The 21854-nt window shown below is 36.2% G+C and overlaps 2 protein-coding genes across 2 annotated transcripts; both read left to right on the forward strand.

Moving 5' to 3' along the window:
* The first annotated feature begins 11440 nt into the window (after positions 1–11440).
* LOC131431452 (uncharacterized) lies at positions 11441–12717 on the forward strand. The gene is made up of 3 exons (XM_058597175.1): positions 11441–11665; positions 11722–12049; positions 12108–12717. The coding sequence occupies exons 1-3, from the start codon at positions 11463–11465 to the stop codon at positions 12531–12533; spliced, it is 957 nt and encodes a 318-aa protein (XP_058453158.1). The 5' UTR covers positions 11441–11462; the 3' UTR covers positions 12534–12717.
* Positions 12718–17972: 5255 nt separating this feature from the next.
* LOC131427762 (protein YIPF6) lies at positions 17973–19273 on the forward strand. The gene is made up of 5 exons (XM_058591224.1): positions 17973–18144; positions 18201–18332; positions 18399–18643; positions 18704–18861; positions 18970–19273. The coding sequence occupies exons 1-5, from the start codon at positions 18118–18120 to the stop codon at positions 19086–19088; spliced, it is 681 nt and encodes a 226-aa protein (XP_058447207.1). The 5' UTR covers positions 17973–18117; the 3' UTR covers positions 19089–19273.
* The last annotated feature ends 2581 nt before the right edge of the window (positions 19274–21854 follow it).

The raw sequence follows: 21854 nt of genomic DNA on the forward strand, positions 1-21854 counted from the left end.
GTGTGCACGCCAAGAACCATCTCAGTTCCGTCTAAATGTAGATCATGTTAAGTGTGACAATTCAAGCACTTTTCATCTGATCTGTGGGACGATCATCATTAGGAAATAACTGAATTTACTCCATTGCTTACCAAAAGCATCATCATTTTTATATTCTCGTAAAAATACGCCGATGATAGTTGTGGGGGATTTCAATATAGATGCCTCGAAACAAGATAATAGATTCATTGATCTCAAGATAGGGAAATAATGGACCATGATTTAAAAAAACGTAAAACTTTCAATCGAAATGTTGTTACACCTAAAGCAGTGTGCCTTATTAAATTGTATATCGTTGAATAAAACCAAATAGTGTTACACGAAATTTTGCTAAATGCTACCGGAAATTCTAATGTCGACTTAGTAGCATTTTTTTTTCTGCAAGAGTAAAGTAAATATATAACTTCTATGATTGTACACGCAGAGAAAAATATTGTAAATGTAACTAAATCTGGGTTTCACGTAACGATTTATTTTGTTGAAATAGTGACAAAAGAAAAATTGGTTTAATATAGCAAATATTGTTGCTTGAAACAACAAAACTAGGTATTTGATTTTGCTCAATGGATTAGTTTGTTTCTATAAATATTTTGATAATACCAACAAATATTTTACTTGTGCGTTCCTGTCAATTATTTGACATACATTTTCATAGTAAATTCAACTTGAAAAATCAGTTTATAATGAACTAATTTTGGACAAAGGTAATATTTATAGTGTTTTGAATTTATAAACTTGGCAGTTGAAATAAATGAAAAGATATCAACTTGAATTGATTAGTATTTCAACTCACGCTTTTGTTTGAGAAAATTATTTATTTTGTTTTGTTCTTACGAGTAAAATGATTTCTTTCGAAATAATTTGAAGGCTTGTTTTTGGTACATTTTTCATCAATTTATATATTTGTAGAAACAGGAATTCCACTTACATTTATATTCCATACATTTATAATATTTATCTACATACCACAATCAATCCAATATTACTTTTTATAGTATCCAATGATTCGGTACCCTTTCCCGTTGCCCTTCCGATGAAGACAGAGATAACCTGTATAAAATATATGTTGTTAAGAAAACGTATTATTGCAGTTTCTAATATTATTAACTATCAATACTTACGCTTGAGTTGATGAAAAGCCCGATGAAAACTATATAAGCAGATAAAATTTTACTTTTGAAACGCGTAAAAAACTTTTCTGTTCATTCACGATTGAAAAAACAGCTCTGGTTTATAAGAAATAGGACTGATACGGTTCTTTTAAACAATGAACTTTGTTGTATCATTACACAAATAAGAGAATCCACATAGATATTGCCAATAAAATCAACTCTGCTTTTGTTGATACGCAATATATTGATGAATTATTTCAACAAAAAAAATCAGCTGAAGCCATTTTTTTTCGTTTGGCAAGACCAAAATATTTATTCACATTGAACAGAGATCTTTGTTGATATTGAAGGGAGAAAATGGTTTAAAACAATCATATTCTAGCTTGAAATTAACATGAATCAGATTTAAAAATCTACTAACCGATTTGTTATTTTAAACAAGCATAATTTCTCTGCGTGTAGTTATTATGTAATACTGCAATTTTATGTTATATTAGGTTGTCCAAAATAATTTATAGAGCAAAAAAATTCATCAATTTTTCATTGTTTTGAATAAAGTCTCTTCAGTAAATATTACATCGATGATGGAGTTGATTTGTATAGTATAGAACATAAATAAAATTACTTTTTGCATAGTAGATCAAAAGGCAAAAATATGGTGAAAATATCATAAGTTTATTTTGAAAAATATTAATTATTAACAATCAACTTCTCGAAATACTTATGAATCGAACTTAGATAAAGATGTATGATATTCAAGTAGCAATTACGAGTAAAAATTAGATCAGATATCGGTTTTTCTTTTCCCTTTGCACTTACAATCTTATTTAGTGTCTCTATATAATCCATATAGTTATCTAAAACTTTTCAGAAAAAAACCGTTTATGGGATATAGCATTCTGAAAATTTCGATTTTTTAGACCCTTCTCAAAAATAAGGCTGGAGTAAACATGACAAACTAATGATGAAAATTATTATTGTTGGTCATGAAGAATACTTATGAAAGTTTGTGCCAAATCAAGAAGACCGAAAATGAAATTGTGCGTAAAATCAAGTTCGATTATCATTTTCCGGATTTGATCAGATAAAACTATCATATGAATGGCTAAAAGCAAAAATCGGATAAGTGCAACTTAGTTTGGAAACCCCGTTTAAGTATTTTTTATATGTAAAAATCGGATAAAAACATTGAGAGCAAAAACCGGACATGAATTTTGCAGTGCAATAATAGTTTTAAAACATCTTTTCTGCAAGAACCGGACAAAATAATTTTGATTGTGGTAAGTTTAAGAGGTAAAAGGTTTTTACCCCCTAGTTTATGCTACGCACTGATGAGTCTAAGACGAAACGTAAATCAAATGAAATTGGTTATGTGCACCTAGCATAAACTAGGGGGTAAAAACCTTTTACCTCTTAAACTAACCACAATCTGTACGGCTAGCAAGCCGAAACTGGTTTCGGTCAGGACGTCAGTTTTGATATTACATTTAGTTGTAATATCAAAGAAGTGTTTTGCAAATAGCATTAACTTTACGTCTGCCTAGCGGTTTATGTTGAACCGTCAGGTCGGAGGTAGCAGTTTAACATAAACTGCTACGCACTGATGAGTCTAAGACGAAACGTAAAATCAAAAACAAAATTGATTGCAAAAACCGGAAGAAAACTTAACCGGTTCTTCCAAAACAAATGTATTTATCCGGTTTTTGCATTCAAATTTTTTACCGACTGTCGCTGTGGACGAAGCATGGTTTGCTTGTTTGTTAAGGGCAACTTGATTTAAGCTGCGTTCCCACAGCGACAGTCGGTAAAAACTTTGAATGCAAAAACCGGATAAATACATTTGTTTTGGAAGAACCGGTTTAGTTTTTACAGATATATTCTACAATATTCTGTTTTGTTCAGAACAAGATCTACGACTATTGTTACCTATAACCTTCACCTTCATCACTCAAAAATTAACTTTGATTGTATCCATTGATATCCGTACTACCCATTGTAAGTGCAAGAAATTGTACCATCTTTATTTTTATGGTGTGTGGTGTAGATCTATGTTATACGTATCAAATATGAAATACGTAATACACAAATTTCTAACACCTTGAAACTTGGTTTACACTTGATCCTTAATTACCGGTTTGATTTCTCCTAAGTGTGCACTCCTTCAAAAAATAACTTCAATCTTAACGTCGTTTTCCTTGGGTGATGACTTAATACTACAGATATTACCAAAAATAATAATAAAATAATATTCTATTTCTGTCTATTTCTATGTCAATTTCGGCTGACATTCGGATGAATTGATTAGTGATTTAATTAGTTGATTTATTTATTTTTACTCTGGGTTGTAGATTCTGGTAAACTGTGACACTCCTTCTATGAGCATTATGGTGTCAATATTTTAGGATCATCTCTAATTTCGTTGAACGTAGTGCTTAAAAGTTTGAGTATCTCAAAAAAGGCTCTAAGCGAAATTTGAAAAAAAAATTATGTTAAAAGTCTTATAATTGTCTGAAACGTAAAGATTTAGTGGACATTTTTTTAGATACTTAAACTTTTCAGGACTACCGCTTAACGAAATTTGAGATGTCCCTAAGATATTGGCATCCTTATAAGCGACACGCAATTTTTCATATTTTTTCGTACTGGGATATGACGAAATTCATAAAATCGTAATTTGTCGAAATACTTGATATCGCAAGAATGAGTTATATCTGTGGTAAACTCACTTAGTCTCTAGCGCAGGTACGTAAAATAACATGTTTCAACAATTAAAAATACGTAGGGGAGACTGAGGGGAAAGGTAAATTTTTTTCATCTGTTTTTTCGGATGATAATTTGTCACACATATACATATAATTACATTAATTCTTTAGGATAGTCTCTTCTCTATGGATAGTAATAATATTTTGTGATTACATCTCGAAACAATCATATTATTACTTGTTTTCCAAAATGTGATTTTTTCAACCTTTTGCCCAACCGTGGGATAAAGTGGTAAGTGGGTCAGGCAAAATGGAAAACCAAGTCTACAGCTCTCCAAAACAATAAACTGTGAACCATCTATGGCGGAGTGCAGATAGAAGACGGAACGTGACGACGGCGTATGAACCACGAATTGCAACAACTGCTAGGAGAACCATCAATCGTACGGACAGCTAAAATTTCACGGCTACGATTGAGTGGACATGTCATTAAGACGCCGGACGGCAGTTCAGTGGAAATGGTTCTTGAATCTGATCCGGCTGGGTCAAAAAAAAAGAACAGCGCAGCGAGCAAGGTGGATCGATCAAGTGGAGGGCGATCGACAAAGTATCCGTGCTTGCTGATTTGAAATTTAAATAAATCAATTGAAATTTAAATTTATCAATTCTTGAAACAGGCAATCAGAGGATCAATTATTGGTTAAAATAGTTCCGCTTAATTTCACAATGGCTAATGTTTGGTGTTTTTTCTATCACTGAGACAGATGGATTCTTAATCTCAACCGATACTGCACGTTCATCTAGGCTGTTTCAAAATGACAAACAAAGTTATAAAACGAACTTTCTTTGTGTGAACTAGTTACAGTAGCAGTCACCCAGGTAAAATGGCAAAATTGGAATATGCAAGTAGAAAGTTAAAGAGTAATAGGATTAAAAATTGTTTGAAACTTTGTTGCTTCGCTTCACTAGCATTTTTAGCAGAATCCTTCCCTTGATATTCATATCGCAATAGTTAAAGGGGGTTCGGCGCTTTCCTGTTTCTTTATCAATCGCAGAAATTTATCAACAATTTCGACCAGCAATGCCCTTAGTTGATTGAAAAAAAATCACTAATTCTCGATGAATGCACGCTAAACGATGAATCCTTTCACCGCTAAGATTTAAACGCGTAAAAGCTTAAGATTAAATCACGATAATTAAAAATTACACGAAGTGATATAGATATATAATGATATAGTGATATAGATATATATGATGAATATAGTAGTTAGAGTGTCTTTTGGTAGCATTTCCAAAAAAAATTGTTCAACAGATGTTTTACCGTTTATCGTTTATCAGTTATCGTTTATCGTTTATCGTTTATCGTTTATCGTTTATCGTTTATCGTTTATCGTTTATCGTTTATCGTTTATCGTTTATCGTTTATCGTTTATCGTTTATCGTTTATCGTTTATCGTTTATCGTTTATCGTTTATCGTTTATCGTTTATCGTTTATCGTTTATCGTTTATCGTTTATCGTTTATCGTTTATCGTTTATCGTTTATCGTTTATCGTTTATCGTTTATCGTTTATCGTTTATCGTTTATCGTTTATCGTTTATCGTTTATCGTTTATCGTTTATCGTTTATCGTTTATCGTTTATCGTTTATCGTTTATCGTTTATCGTTTATCGTTTATCGTTTATCGTTTATCGTTTATCGTTTATCGTTTATCGTTTATCGTTTATCGTTTATCGTTTATCGTTTATTAAACTCTTCAATGTGTGTGTTTAAATTTGAACAGAGTACATCTCATCAAGTGGACCATTTCTGGATTTATTTTGTGCGTCGTTTACCTCGCACGAGGGACAATCTTGTTCATCGGAATTCAACAGTGCAACACTGACATATCTAGGTCAGGCTTCAAATCGTTTCGATTTTCCCTCTGTAATCAAATACTCAAGGCAAAATGTAAAGCTCACCTTTCGCTATCAGTATATTTGCATGCTGACCAAAGCTGACCAAGTACCAAGCTTCAACTTCAACACAATTCAACGCCTCATATTTTTCCTGTACGTTCGGTATCGCAATCTAACGTAAACAAATTGTATCAAAAGCGAAGGTGAAAAGTATCTGGTGCTCCAATTAATTTCCTTTCCCACCGGGGCATGCCAAACACAATGTTTTCGTTGTCGATGATACAGAAAATTCCAGCCAACCGTCATAACAACCAACAAACAACCACGGGAACGTCTCATCAATGGAAAGAGTCGCATGTTTTCGAACCGGATTGTGGAGTTTTACAACGCTTACTAAGTAGTATTCTGGCCAAAGTTCACGGTTCATCAACTTCGGATACAAGGACGAAGAGCTTAGATCCGTCGCAATTGTTTCTCCCTCACTGTTTGAGTAATTTTTGCGTAAATATTTTAATTAATTTATGTCTCGGTAGAAAAACTTTTGGAGCAGTATTCACACAACGTTTTTTTCATCAAACACATAAGGCGTCATTCTGGTGAATTTCGTCACCTTTCGAAACCACAGGGTTGGCAACAAACAATTGATAACGTTGACTTTCCACCTTAAACCTAGCTATGGGTACCCTATGTTTATGTTTCACCTTGATTCCTAGCTTGCCTGGTGTGGATGAGCATTATGTAAATTGATCTCAAAACCACAAGTGACTGACTTGGCGCGCCACGAGGCACATCCTAATCACACTATTGTGAATGCAGTAGTCTAAGCTGCGGCAATCTCCTGCCGATCTTTCCACTTCCCACTTTCTACTGACACGGAAATAGAACAATCGGGGCACTACCTGTTCGCGTGAATGCGCTGCAAAAATAAAATCGGCATCTCCACATAATTTATGAGCGCTGTAAGGCTGCTGATAACGTCATTGGTTGGGAAAAAATTGCCATCATTTATCGCGGCATTTGCCTGGTTAGTTACCAAACGAAGATACTGGTTTTCGATTTCGGTTGACGCATTACTAGTAGCCAATGCGATATTTTCCGAACTGGCAGGTTCAATAATTCGAACGAACCGTCAGCGCTGCTTCTGAGAAGAAGTCGTTTGGTTAAATCGCAATACTCGTATCTCCAAGCGGACGTTCGAATTTCGATCCTGGCAGGTAATAATGCACAAGAAAAAATGTCTGACTACGCAATACCCATACCAGGAAGACCATTATTATGAATGTGATGTTTCTTCCAGAGATATTGTTTGGGATAACAGGACACAGACTGGATATAATCGCTGAGAAATCATGTTTTACTCATGAATTAAAGAATATTTGCGTGCTTTGAGGTTATAAAAAATTATTTTCGTCAATTGGTTTATGATTTATCTATAACAATCCTTCTGAATCTAATATACAAAACCTAACAGTGTAGATTTCCACGCAAAATGTTTATTTATTACGGAAATCATAAGTTATTGTTTCACACTTCCATACTTTGCTATTCGCTTCCCTTCGACCTTAGACTTGGACTGGTGCAACAATTTCAATGTTTTTTTTTTTGACATGAATATGTCTTACATTATTATGGGGCACCTTTTCAAAATTCACCTTTTGGAGTAGTGATATGTTTTTGATTGTGAATATCTCTTGTAATCAACGTAACATCATCGTTTTTGCTCTATGATATCTGTAATATGTTCAGCAATTTATGATGCAATTTTCAGTATTATGAGACAACCATAAATAAAGCACCATTTTTAATAGCTTCAAGAAGAAAAACTCTTGTCACTAGCCTATTTCATGCTCGAACGAAGGTAGGCCTGAAAGGTGAAAATGTTATCATTTTTTGTTTAGCGCACTAGAAGCACGACGTTTCTGTCGATCCAGGTTCAGAATTCAGGTGCAAAATTACGACCACAATTCAGGTTCAAAACTCAATTCCAAACATCAGTTCTAGCATTTAGTTGGAAAAACATAGTTATAGAATTAAGTTTTAACTCCAAAATGCAATTTCAAATTCAGTTCCAGAATCAAGTTCTAATGTTTTGGGTTCTGGTGTGAACCTGACCCTTCTTGAATTCCTGGCCAGAATTCCGGTTAGAAATTCAGTTCCAAGATCCAAATCCAGATTGAATTCCTGAAATTCTGTTCTAGACCAGTGTTAGAAAAATCATGATCAGAAAAGTTCATTTCATTATCACTCGTGAAAAAATCAGTTCAACAAATTTTCCAAAAAAAAAAAAATTAGCGACTAAAAAAATCACTTCTGAAATTCCGAAAACTCTGAACCTCGAAATTCAAGAATGATTCTTTGTGTCAGCGAAACTTGATGACGAATTTTCATCCACAGAAATATTTCTAAAGAATTAATCGAAAAGGGGTCAATATGAATAACAATATTTTTTTTTCACATTCCAAACAGTGTAGCGATGAAAGGCTACTTCAATTCCACCTGGTTGATTACACTGCATTATTTAGATTAAACCGAATGCAACGCCAGTCAGCATGAGTTTGAATTATAGAAGTAACAGGAGCGCAGCATTGTCAGCATGTCTCGAACACACAGTAGGCGCAGCGTTTGAATGGCACGTTTGAGTTAGCGTAGCCTGCGCTCCTGTTACTTATGCGTACGTTGTTCAAGCTAAATTGACTAATGTTTTTTTTAATCAGCTGCATCCGCTGTTTTTGGTCGGGTACGGGTAAATATATTTATTTTTAATCGGGTACGGGTCGGGTACGGGTAAAAAATGTTACTGCTCACTCGGATACGGGTCGGGTACGGGTAATTTTTTTTCTGATCGATTACCCGACCATCTGTACTTCACATAAATATGTTTACACGCTGACGAGAATATTTTATTGCAAAACAGTTCTTCCGAAAAATAAAAAATTTGATTTTTGATTCAAGGGGTTTTGACATTCGCGCCTAGGACCAGACCTGATAACTGGCATCTTTTTCCAGAAAAAAAACATTTATTTTCTTCATTAAAAAAATGATCACATCATAGTTACGTAAAATGTTATGTGAATATTTTCCACCCTACTTTTTTATAATATATTTAATAAGACACACTGCCTTAGCTCTAAGATGTTGCGGTCAGACCCTACTTTTCACGTAGGTTTCAATGGATGTTTTTAAAGCTGTTTAATGCACAATCCAGTAAAAGTAAAAAATTATTTGATTCATATATAAAATGTAGTGTAGTATTAATATCACATTCAGATACCAGAAAACTGTTATTTTAAATATTGGTTGGAGATTGTCTCTAATTTTCATATAAATAATTAGGATTCTAACCATAAAAACATGAACATTTATTTCAGAAAATCTGCATAGAAGTTCTTTTTATACATCATCTCTGGGTGGTGTCACCTCACTTGAAATGACACCGATTGATGGCACAGCAAGTTGGGCTATATTGCCAGTTAATTTTCGTTTCTTTTCACTGGGCTATAAGTGAAAATCTCGATGCGTGCAACGTGGAGTCGCAAAAGTACGGGTGAAAATCTTTTCTCGCGAAATACTCAAATCTTCACCGTGTTCACTCGTTGAGGGTTCCACCGGAGGTGACACAGAAGTTCAATGGCTGTAAAAACCACCACATCGTGGATGTGGGTTTGTGAGGCTTACAAAACTGGCATATTTGACAGATTAATTTAAATCAAAATCATAATTCATTTTGCTTTGTAGTAAAAAATTGTAACCAAAAAAAATCGCACGAATGTTCAAACTACTTATACTTGAAGGACTCACTGTTCACCATTTTCAAAATTGAATTTTTCACACCGGGAATACACGTACATTATTTGATGTTTGGTCAATTCACGTAAACGAACTGATGATACTCTATTCATTTTAGGGGATGTTCGCATAATATTCATTTTCGTCACGTATAATATTCAATTAGACATTTGGAACCATTCTACGTGATTTTCCAAGTGATTCGTATGTGAATTTTTATTTGTGTGTCAAGATAATGAGCACGCTTACTTGTGGCTCTAAAGAATTGGATCAAAAGTCGCACTGTTTCGTAAAAACCATACCTACCTAAAATTTAATACAACGGGTATTACGACATTTTGCGTAAATATGCTTCTCGAAAAATTTGAGTAGGTATTACTCCCTTTTGTTGACATTTGTAAATGAGTATAAAGTACCAAAGACATTAGAAATCTATTCATGCTTCACAGTGTATTTATATGTTTAAATGTAAACAAGCATTTTTATGTATTTTACTTACCAACTAGAGCCTAATACGGCTCGCTATCTAAAAAACATTATTTTCTCCATCCTGAATTTTGGTAAAATTTTTACTACTCATTCGGGTCGGGTACGGGTACAGGTAATTTTTAATCGGGTACGGTTCGGGTCCGGGTAAAATTTTTTATTGTTGATCGGGTACGGGTAATTTTTTGCTGATCACTCGGGTACGGGTCGGGTTCGGGTATAGGAATTTCTATACCCGACCATCTTTAGTCTTCACTACGACGTCCAGTCCCGTCTAACGCGCAAGAAGGCATAATCAGCTTCATTACTCATCTAGTTGAACATCAGGATTGATATGTTCCTGATTACCTCGAAACCGTCGTCCGAGTACAGAAAATGTTAGCAAGCGTGATGGATTTTCCGCATTGTTTCCAAGTTTGAGAAAATTTTGAGTTATTTATAACTATCTAACACTGCTGAAAACTCAATCTTAAGTTGCTGATAATATTACTGATGGAATGGAGAAAGATTCATAAGTTATTGTATTTAGCACAACTGGAGATTTTCGCGATGAAGTTCTACCCATTCAATTTTGAAAAGAAGACGTATTCACGTCAAAATTAGGTCTGTGGATTCTTGCTTACTACATAATGCCTCATAGACAAAGATACAATAAACAATGATTTGTTTGACCTATATCTCTGGCTCCAAAGTAGCTCAGTTTGTAGGAAAGTTTAATTCTCGCAGTTCAATTCATTAACTTTTTCCTAATCTGTGTAAGGTGCAGTATTCAACAAAAAGAAAACAAAGTTGTTTATGTTTTTTTTCATTACAAAACAAATGAATAATTATCAATTCTGAATAGGGTGCTATACGGAGATAACGTCATTTTTTCAAAAAATTTCAATAAACACATATGAAACTACGTAGACTTAAGGCGAAACCAGCCATCAATAATTTTTATTTTCTCCTGTATTCTCCTGTATCTGAAAGTTAAACTTATAGTTGTACATGACCTAATACCAACAAACAGATTGATTAATAAGAAATTTAGTGCAATTATTTACTTGATATTCAATGTTTAATTCTGGTAACTGATGAAGCCAAGTTCCTATTAAACACAAGTGTACGGAAACAATATTTTTTCAGTGCTATGAGAACCCGGAACTGGATTTTTTTCGATTGATTGCTTCTTGTCTTTTTTTTTTTTGGTTCCAAGTAAAAAAACGATAGCGTGTTGTTTTGTTTTTGCTCTTGACCCAGTGCTGGAACAAACCGTAAATCTGCTAATGATAACACTCGAACCTCTATCTTCGTCACTGGATGTTTCACATTTTTGGCGATTCCTCTATAATTCTCTGCTCAGTACTGTACTAATTCAGCCAGAAGGTAATAGCACTGCATTGGCGTCTCCTAGAGTTCCGTTTGTATAGTTTCAGAAAATCTCAAATCAAACAGCAATGACGAATGAGGCAACAATCTTCGTAGTAACCAGGCACAACACTATCAAAACAGCATTGTTTGTTTTGCTTTGTAGTTACTTGTTGTCGTCCGTCTGCCAGTCTTCTAACCCTGAGACAGCGAGTCGATTCATAAGTCACTTCAAAGTCGACAGTACTGCTGATAACATGTCGTTGGACGATTTCGATCAATATCTGGGAAGGTAGTTCAGTTTAGATTCCGGGATTGAGCTCAAACATTGAGAAAATTTCCTTTCAGTTATCTGACCGATAATCAACGGATAGCACTGATCCTGGACTACGATGGAACGCTGGCGGAGCTTACATCTCATCCCAATCTTACCGCTATGACTCCGGAAATGAAGCAAACATTATCGAATATCGTGAACAGTGGAAAAGTGTTCGTGGCAGTTATTTCCGGACGGGACGTAGATGGTGTTAAGCAAAAAATAGGAATAGAGAACATGATCTATTCTGGAAATCACGGTCTGGAAGTCCTATATCCGAATGGGACTCGTCACAACCAAGGAATCTCGAAGGAATTGGCTGATAATTTCACCAAAATGGTTGATCAGCTGACAACAGAAGTAAGTAAATAGTCTGTTCCATGCTGAACCACACTAATTACTAGGATTTCGTCAACAGCTGGCTCACGATGGAGCTTGGGTGGAGAATAAAAAAGTGACGATCACCTTCCACTACCGGCAGGTTGATCCTGCGCTGGTACCCGACATGCAAGCGAAGGCAAAGCGCATTATCGAATCGTACGGTTACAAAGCAAACATCGCACACGCGTGTATAGAAGGTAAGCCTCCGATTATGTGGAACAAAGGATTCGCTGCCGAGTACATCCTGAAGGCGAACTTCGACGAGAATTGGAGAAACCGAAAAGTGATCTTCGCCGGTGATGACACCACCGATGAGGATGTGATGAAAACAATCAAGGGCACTGGTAGATCGTTTCGAGTGTCAAAAAATCCGAATATAGAGACGCATGCGGATTTCGTAATTCCCTCCGTTCAATCGGTGTACCATTTGCTCAAGTGGTTAGAGAAGAAGGTCACTGTGTGAGGGATTGCAAGGCTGCTTCTCTTTAATTAGTGTGATAAGAATGTTTGAAAACAAGAACAGAAAACCAAAGCTAGATCTAGAACTGGAAGTGCTGTAGTTGAATCATTGTCTCAATTGATTTACAAAGGAAACGTGATTATTCGTCAACTAATGTTGAGTTGAATAAAATGAAAAGCGCATCTAAGTATTTAATGTTTTAGTAAAAAAGTTTAAGTGTACATAATACCGAACCTATCATAACATACTATTTGAAATTAGTTTCCGCCAACATTGTTATCGAACCGTCTGTATGGAGACAAAATTGAACCGATAACACTAGGGTAACAGAGGTATTTTGGCCACTTCATATATGTTGGCCCACCTAACAAACTTTATAGATTTAATCGATGTTAAGTAACTCATGCTGTATCAATTTGAAGTTAATCACATTAAATTACCTATTGCGGAAGGGTTTTTCAAAGATATTAAAAAATTTGGTTGAAAATTTTTCTAAGTGGGCCAAAATAAAATCAATCTTAAAGTGGGCCAAAATAAAATCAATCTTAAAGTGGACCAAACTATCTCTGTTACCCTACTTAACTGTTTAATAGATGATGGGCAATGCTAACATAGGGTAACAGAGGTATTTTGGCCCGCTTTAGGATCGATTTTATTTTGGCCCACTTTATAAAAATATCCACCAAATGTTTTAATATCTTTGAAAAATCCTTCCGCAATAGGTAATTTAATGTGATAAGCTTAAAACTGATGCAACATGGGTTACCTAAGATCGATTGAATCCATATAGTTTGTTAGGTGGGCCAAAATATATGAAGTGGCCAAAATACCTCTGTTACCCTATTTCGCAAGACAAATTAAAACGAATCGCATTTGTAGACACGACGCTTTGAATTGAATGTTTATGCAGTGACATGCTGAAAGCTTTGTAGATAGAATTAATTCTGGGTAAATTAAACTTTCGCATATGTGGCTAGATAACGAAAAGCGACGCACATTGCCTACATTACGGTAACCTTTTTAAGCAGCACTGAAGCTTCAGATTCATTCTACCATCCGAAGTGTTCATCTACAGTGTTGCTAGATGAATCAACAATTTTTATTTGGAAGTTTAGGAAAAATTTTCCTATTTACTTTTGCCTTTCTCATATTAGGTTTTGCACGAACGTGACATAACCACAGACTAACAGACAGGACACTCAAATTAGATTCTTCAATCATTTTAACGGTCATTTCGAATATTCCTTTATTTGGGACAGTACTCACATGTGTCATGATGGCGCCACGTTACCCTATCAAAAACATCCTGTCTGTCATCTAGACTGTGTTTATTTTTTTCATTTACCAACAGAGTTGCCATTCATACAGAATTATCTATAATGTATTGATTTGTATACGTCCATGTGAATTTCATGCAGGATACAGATTTAATACATATTGCCAAAACTATATACATAATTGTGCCTACTTCTCATCCTCCAACGCAAGACAAAATCGAACCCGTTTTGTTACAATATTTACTTGCTTCTGGTCTGCCGCAACTTAATTTCGGGTGATAACTACCAACACAATAAAAAATAGTCTAGATGAACAACGTTGAGTCAAATAAATGGTTACCTTCCAACATCGCGAAAAAGTTAAATATATTATCAACGTAATCCAATAATTTATTGTGACGATTCATTTTCAAATATTTTGATGAAATCAGGCATCACTGCAAGCAGCTGATCGGTGTTGACAAACGAGGGGAAACCAACTAGTAAAAAAACTTTTACATAACACAAGGGGTGTACAAATAGTAAATAGTTCGCGCAGTACAATATAGGTGGAGCTAGTGCATAACGAAAAAATTTTTTTATAAGAATTTACTCATACTGTCATGTCTGTTAGTCTGTGACATAACCTCACAAAAATGAACAGAATCAACTTTTTTGACAGTCGAGGTGTACTTGTTTACAGTTTAAAAGTTCATCAGAAGTTCATCGTTGGAATGTAAAAATTGCAAGTCGCCTCACACTCAACAGATTCATACATAAATCGCTCCTTGATGCTGGAAACACATACAGCGCAATCTTTTTAGTTATTTTCACTGTGGAATACGATTTTAACAGGCACTTTTCCGTCATTTTTCAATTTTTAACTTGCAGTCGAAAAACAAAACAAATACACCTCAACTGTCAAAGATGAACTTGATTCATCGGCAGTTCATTTGTGTCGTCATCGTGCAAAACCTAATAGAAAGGTTATGCAATCACTGTGAAAACCGACTTTTGAACCAAGACCCGGAGGGCCGAGTGTCATATACCATTCGACTCAGTTCGTCGAGTACGCAAAATGTCTGTGTGTGTGTGTGTGTGTGTGTGTGTGTGTGTGTGTGTGTGTGTATGTGCGTATGTGTGTATGTAACGTTTTTTTGCAATAACTTTTCTCGGAGATGGCTGAACCGATTTGCACAAACTTAGATTCAAATGAAAGGTCTTGTGGTCCTATAAAAAAATCCTGAATATTATTTGGATCCAACTTTCGGTTCGGGAGTTGTGGGGTAAAATGTGCAAAAAAAATGAAAATATGTGTTCTAACTTTTCTCATAGATGGCGCGACCGATTTTCACAAACTTAGATTCAAACGAAAGGTGGTGGTGTGGTCCCATACGTATTTCCTGAATTTCATGCGGATCCGAATTCCGGATCCGGAAATATAGGGTAAAGTGGGTTATAAATTGTATACCATCACTGAAAATGGGGAAAAACCTTAAAAAAATTTCTAATCGATCTCAAATCTTTTTCAATTGATAGTTTTTATCAGTAGACGGTCAAACAAACCGATTTCGGTTATTCCTTCAAGTATCGCAGAGAATTATTTTTAAGAATACCACAATATTATATATGATAGTATGATTGATATGAGAAAGGCGTCATTACACCACTAGGTGGATTCAAACAGGTTTTTATAAATGAAACAGACATCAAAGTTGAGATCTCAAAGCATGCGATAAATTCAATGATTGTTTGGCAATGTAATTCCCGAGTAGCAGTTAAGCTAAAGAAGTGCTTTGACCAGCCCAGTATTCGTATATGGGTTCTTGTTTGCGTCCAAAATTGAAAAAAGTATGTATGAGCTTGCATGCCTGTTTTCTTTCCACAGGGTTAGCATCTGATATGCATCCCTCACCCGGCAGTAATCCCACTAAGGAAAAAAGATCCCACTATTGAAGATAGTTGCTTTATTCAACTATTCTTGTAATGCCGTAAATAAAGGGTGATTTTTTAAGAGCTTGAGAACTTTTTTAAACAATAAAACGCATAAAATTTGCAAAATCTCATCGGTTCTTTATTTTAAACGTTAGATTGGTACATGACATTTACTTTTTGAAGATAATTTCATTTAAATGTTGACCGCGGCTGCGTCTTAGGTGGTCCATTCGGAAAATCCGCTTTTTTATCGACAAATTTTGTTCAGCGATGAGGCTCATTTCTGGTTGAATGGCTACGTAAATAAGCAAAATTGCCGCATTTGGAGTGAAGAGCAACCAGAAGCCGTTCAAGAACTGCCCATGCATCCCGAAAAATGCACTGTTTGGTGTGGTTTGTACGCTGGTGGAATCATTGGGCCGTATTTTTTCAAAGATGCTGTTGGACGCAACGTTACAGTGAATGGCGATCGCTATCGTTCGATGCTAACAAACTTTTTGTTGCCAAAAATGGAAGAACTGAACTTGGTTGACATGTGGTTTCAACAAGATGGCGCTACATGCCACACAGCTCGCGATTCTATGGCCATTTTGAGGGAAAACTTCGGAGAACAATTCATCTCAAGAAATGGACCGGTAAGTTGGCCACCAAGATCATGCGATTTGACGCCTTTAGACTATTTTTTGTGGGGCTACGTCAAGTCTAAAGTCTACAGAAATAAGCCAGTAACTATTCCAGCTTTGGAAGACAACATTTCCGAAGAAATTCGGGCTATTCCGGCCGAAATGCTCGAAAAAGTTGCCCAAAATTGGACTTTCCGAATGGACCACCTAAGACGCAGCCGCGGTCAACATTTAAATGAAATTATCTTCAAAAAGTAAATGTCATGTACCAATCTAACGTTTAAAATAAAGAACCGATGAGATTTTGCAAATTTTATGCGTTTTATTGTTTAAAAAAGTTCTCAAGCTCTTAAAAAATCACCCTTTATAAGAAAATCGTTACGGTTTAAAACATGATGCTGGAGACTTACTTGAGTATTCATTACACCATATTATTCGCACTTTGTTACACCGTTTTTTACAAAGATGCTTAACAGACATTCATGATTTTGTCTGAGTTAACTAATTATGATTGTGTAATTGCCGAGTTCCTAATTTTGGTCCTTTCCAACACAATCTTGCTGACACGAAAACGCTCCTTCCTTTATTATGTCCAATTAAGTAATAAGGGTTGAACGTCCCTTGCTGTGATGGAGATGTTCTGGTTTCTAATGATCGCGGATTGAAATGACACGTGTTAGTAACACGTGATAACTAAGTTGTAGTCTTGAACCACACAATGATGTTGGCTACAATCATCCGATGGGTAATCCGATAGTTAGTGGAGACATTTATCTCTCGAATTTCTCATCAGATCGGTAGTTTTACATAATTTGTTACTCATTGTAACATCGACAGAAGATTTCAATCTATTCGAGAAGGAAGGAGTAGCCCAAATGTTAATCAAGTATGTTGTACTTGTAACACAAACGAATTTCCAGACATGACAGTCATGATCTTTTTTTGGGGTACATCTGCAGTCCTCCGTGAAACTGGCACCAATGGTAAATTGGTTGCACTGCTGAGGTCCCATCATACATTCATAATGCAAGCAAATGTCAACCCTTTAGATTCGGTAGCTCATTTGTATATATTGAGATTTTATGGCACACTTTGGTTGAAATGATAACAATCATAACAATGCAATTAATCTCGCGCTCCACCAAGCGGCGAGTGCGATCATTTCAAAAGGAACTGGGAACGAACTACATTTTTTTAAAATATTTATAAGCACGTACATGTCTTTATTATTTATCTTTGCTTGTAATCTAACTCAAAACCAATCATTTTTTAAACAGGTCTCAAAGAACTGTAGTATTTTGATCAGAATTAAATACAAACAAAGACATTTTTAGATAGTTCGTTTTCTAGTTTTTTTTCTAATGATCATCATAATCTAATAACTAAGCGATTTTATGCAGATGTCTGATGCTATACGTTCTTTATGTGGAAAGTGAAACAAAAACTTCTTTGAATTCTAAAAAAAATATTCGCATTAACTTATTTTCATAATTTTCATAAAAAGCGGCAATTTGTGCCCGTCTTAAAGTATATATAAATTAAATTAATGCAAGATTTTTCTGGTTCCGTGTATAATACAACAGTTTTTATGAAAAATTGGCAACACTGCAACTGCTGTGTCACAATAATAGACTGTCACTTATAAGGACGATCGTTTATCGAAGTACAAAAAGTGTTGGTTGGCAAAAACCGGAGACTACAGCAGCAACAAAACGAGATTTCAAGTTTGATTGATTATATGGCTAGTTACTGTGCTGTGTGGCGTTCATTATCATGTCAACACCAGAAACTAAACTAGAGGTAAAATGAAATAAATTTTCTTTACTGTTCTAAATTGCCTTTCATTTCACAACCAGCTCTACGATGATTATGCTTCAGCAACTGAATCGATGGAGGGCCAAATGTCGGTTCCTTCCACCAGCAGAAATACCACAGATCCTGGAGCACCCAATTTCAGCACACTGGATGAACCTATTAAAGATACATTCGTGAGTATTAACTAGTGCTAACTAATCAATAGTTCTGGTTATACTAAATTTCTTTTCCGGAATCAGCTCCGTGATGTAAAAGCAGTTGGTGTGAAGTTTTATCATGTACTCATACCAAAGGAGAAAAACACCTTACTGCGGGATTGGGACTTGTGGGGTCCGCTCATCCTGTGCACATTCATGGCAACCATCCTGCAGGGTTCGGCTGATGACATGAACGATGGTGGACCGGAGTTCGCGCAGGTATTTGTGATTGTCTGGATCGGTGCCATGATTGTCACTCTCAACTCAAAATTGTTGGGTGGAAATATGTAAGTGGTGCATAAAAAATTATACATGCTATCAAACCTCCTAATTTCTATCTTTTATAGCTCGTTTTTCCAATCCGTTTGTGTGCTAGGCTACTGTTTAACGCCCTGTGCAGCAGCACTAATTGTGTGTCGGATTATCCTAGTGGCAGAACAAACAGGCTTTCTGTTTCTCTTGCGACTAATGGTCTCCGCACTTGGTTTTGGCTGGGCCACTTATGGTAAGCATCAGGCTGGCGGTTCATCATAACTCGCGAGCAAATTGTCAGTTATATTGAGAATTGTTTTAGTCATATCCAATATTGATTTCTTTTCGTGAAACTTTTCAGCATCGATAATATTTCTCGGTGATAGTCAGCCAGCAAACCGGAAGGCCCTAGCCGTGTATCCAATATTTCTATTCTATTTCATCATATCCTGGCTAGTGGTGTCACATAGTAACGTCTAATTATCGACTGGACGATAGCAAATGACTGGAGTGATAATTAATCCTACGTAGTTCTCTAAGTTATGTACATATATTTAAAGGTAACGTTTTCGTGAATCATTTGCAATGTAGACAAGATAATCCGATGCATTTTAAAAGCATGGCAAAATAGCTGAATATATTCTCCTGTGAGTACGAAACTGAAAGATTCTATGTTAGTAATCGATCTGTAAACCTTTTAAGTATGGTTTGCCGTTATTTCTCCTAGGCCACATCACTTCTTTTGAGTTCTAATTAGCTTAACGCCTTAACTTCTGTGAATTTTTGTTCATAATCCAATGGTTTTTACGTTCACTGACTGCCGATGATAACCTGTTTCTGTACTGTTCTGTACTACAAGATTTTTTCTAATTGACTTATCCGAATATTCTCCTACATAGTGGCGAAGAAAGAGCATGCCTATTTCTTGCGATTATAGAAATTTCATTGAAATATATTACTAAATCACTAGATTGAAAGATTTCTAAGATTTGAGAGAAGATTCTACCGCAGGAATGGACAGAACGAGTGATATGAATTCTTTTTGTGGAACTTGAACATTCTGTTCCAACAGAGTTCCCAGTCGATTCTTATGTCGTTTTCGCTTGAGCGAAACTACGATTCCGAACTAGAGCGACCCAGGTTGCTGAAACAAACATATCAAAAGTTGTTTGGGCGACTCTGGGTCAGCTCTCGGGCTGCTCTGATCAATAAACGAAAACGGTATAAGAATCCTTCCAGGTTGGGGCTCAAACATACAACTGTCTTGTAAGACCAGCGCCCTATGCATTAAACCACCAAACCGGGACGAGTGATAGGTCCTATTTACAAAAAGAGCGATAAGCGGCAATCACGAATAGCTAAGAAATTCGTAGAACCGTAGGTCCGATTATTTAGGAAGGTGATGAGCTCTCTTATTTCTGGTTTAATATTGATTTGGAAGGAGGTATTAGAACATCTTCCAAATGTCAGTAGCGTCTTGATTCCGCTGGCGCCGTTGATATTGAGACACGTAACTTTGGACCGAAAGCTGGTGCTAGATGGATCGGAGGGGTTATAGGTTTTAATAAAATACTTGAGAGGAACTGGAGAAGAAACACTCCGTTTCTCATTAGGATTAATCATTGATAGACGGCGACGATTTCGAGATGGTTGAAGAATTTGTGGGCTGATTCGTAACAAATAGAAAAACACAGTTGCGAACTATCTATGGTGGAGTGCACAAGGAAAGCGGAACGTGGAAACACAAATTTCAATAGCTGTTTGGACGACCAGCTATTATATGAACATGTCAGAATATCGATTTCCAACCTCACACATAGGGATAGATAGTTTTTGTGACCCGAAGAGGCGCTTGATCGTTCCAGCGGATAACGACGAGCAAACATGGATCCAGTTTGCTTGGGACGTATGCTCGATACTACAATATGACACATTTAGGACTATAGCTGCTAGGTAAAGTAAGTAAGTGATGTAGCCCATAGACAGCAAAAGAGACTAAAACAAAATCTTGAATCAGCGTCTGACGACAAAGCAAAATGAAGATACACTTGCGATGCGATGTGTATGTGATTTGATGGCGGAGGAGTTGCAATAAAGATAGGACAATAATTGAATGCTGTGGCGCCCGAGTACAGCGAAGTATGTTCGGTTCTTCTAATCAATTACGCTGTTTCTTCACGTGTTTTCACAAGCAGGGTAGTTTAATTGCCAAAATAATTTTCCCGGCTAGGTACTAGCTACAGTCACTTTTCCAATCCGTCATCCTCGTTAGATACTGATCAAATTTAATTTAAGTAAGGCTAGAAGCACAGAGGTGGCTGCAGCACTTTGAACTTCGGTTGAATGAACAATGAAGCTGAAAGAACGAATAGAATATGAATTAAGGATAATATATAAGTTGGGGACTCCGCTAGTAGACGAAAGGTATCTTGAAAACGGAAATGCCACGGGGAAGCATAGAATTCTGATCCAAATTCTAAATGCCTAGGGAGAGACAACGCACTCTACCATGTGATCGGTATGCTGTAGGCAGTAAAAGAAATGCCTTCGAACGGACTGGTTAGTCTCATGTACTTACTTACCTTACCTAACAGCTATAGGTCTGGGGTGTCCTTTGCTGTATCAAGCATACGTCTCCACATAGCTCGGTCCATGGCTGCTCGTCGCCAGCCACTCAAGGCATGGACGCTTCTGAGGTCACCCTCCACTTGATCGATCCACCTTGCTCGCTGCGCTCCTCTTCTTCTTGTACCAGTCGGATTATATTTGTCATCGAGAGAAATTCGCTCTCGCACTGGTGTCGATTCTATGTTAAATGAGCCATGCCAGGTTTTTATTGTTGCGATGATTTCCGTTTCTCTTTGATGGCACTGATTCAATCGTTGAAGAGTTGCCAGTGAACGTTCTTTGATACGATAAAAGCCATCCTTGGTTGTTGATAAGTTCATATATGTTGAAACCCTAGTAACATGCGATAACGATTTTAGCCGCGACGTAAAAAGACCTGTTGCAGCAGCTGACGTTCTTCTATGAACCCTGAAATTCTGTAGTAAGACATTGGTACCTCCTGTTGCCCTATACGGCCGTGAGAATAGTGTAGCCGCATGAATGACTATCTGTATCAGGCATACAAACATGCTGACATCGGAGTGCTAATGAATTTATGTAGATTACAGTGGATTGGACATGCAACAAGGATGCCTTAAGGAAAGGCTGGACCAGAGCTATTGTACGATAAGGATTTGA

Source organism: Malaya genurostris, chromosome 2 (genome assembly GCF_030247185.1).
Source record: "Malaya genurostris strain Urasoe2022 chromosome 2, Malgen_1.1, whole genome shotgun sequence".
Classification (NCBI taxonomy): Eukaryota; Metazoa; Arthropoda; class Insecta; order Diptera; family Culicidae; genus Malaya; species Malaya genurostris.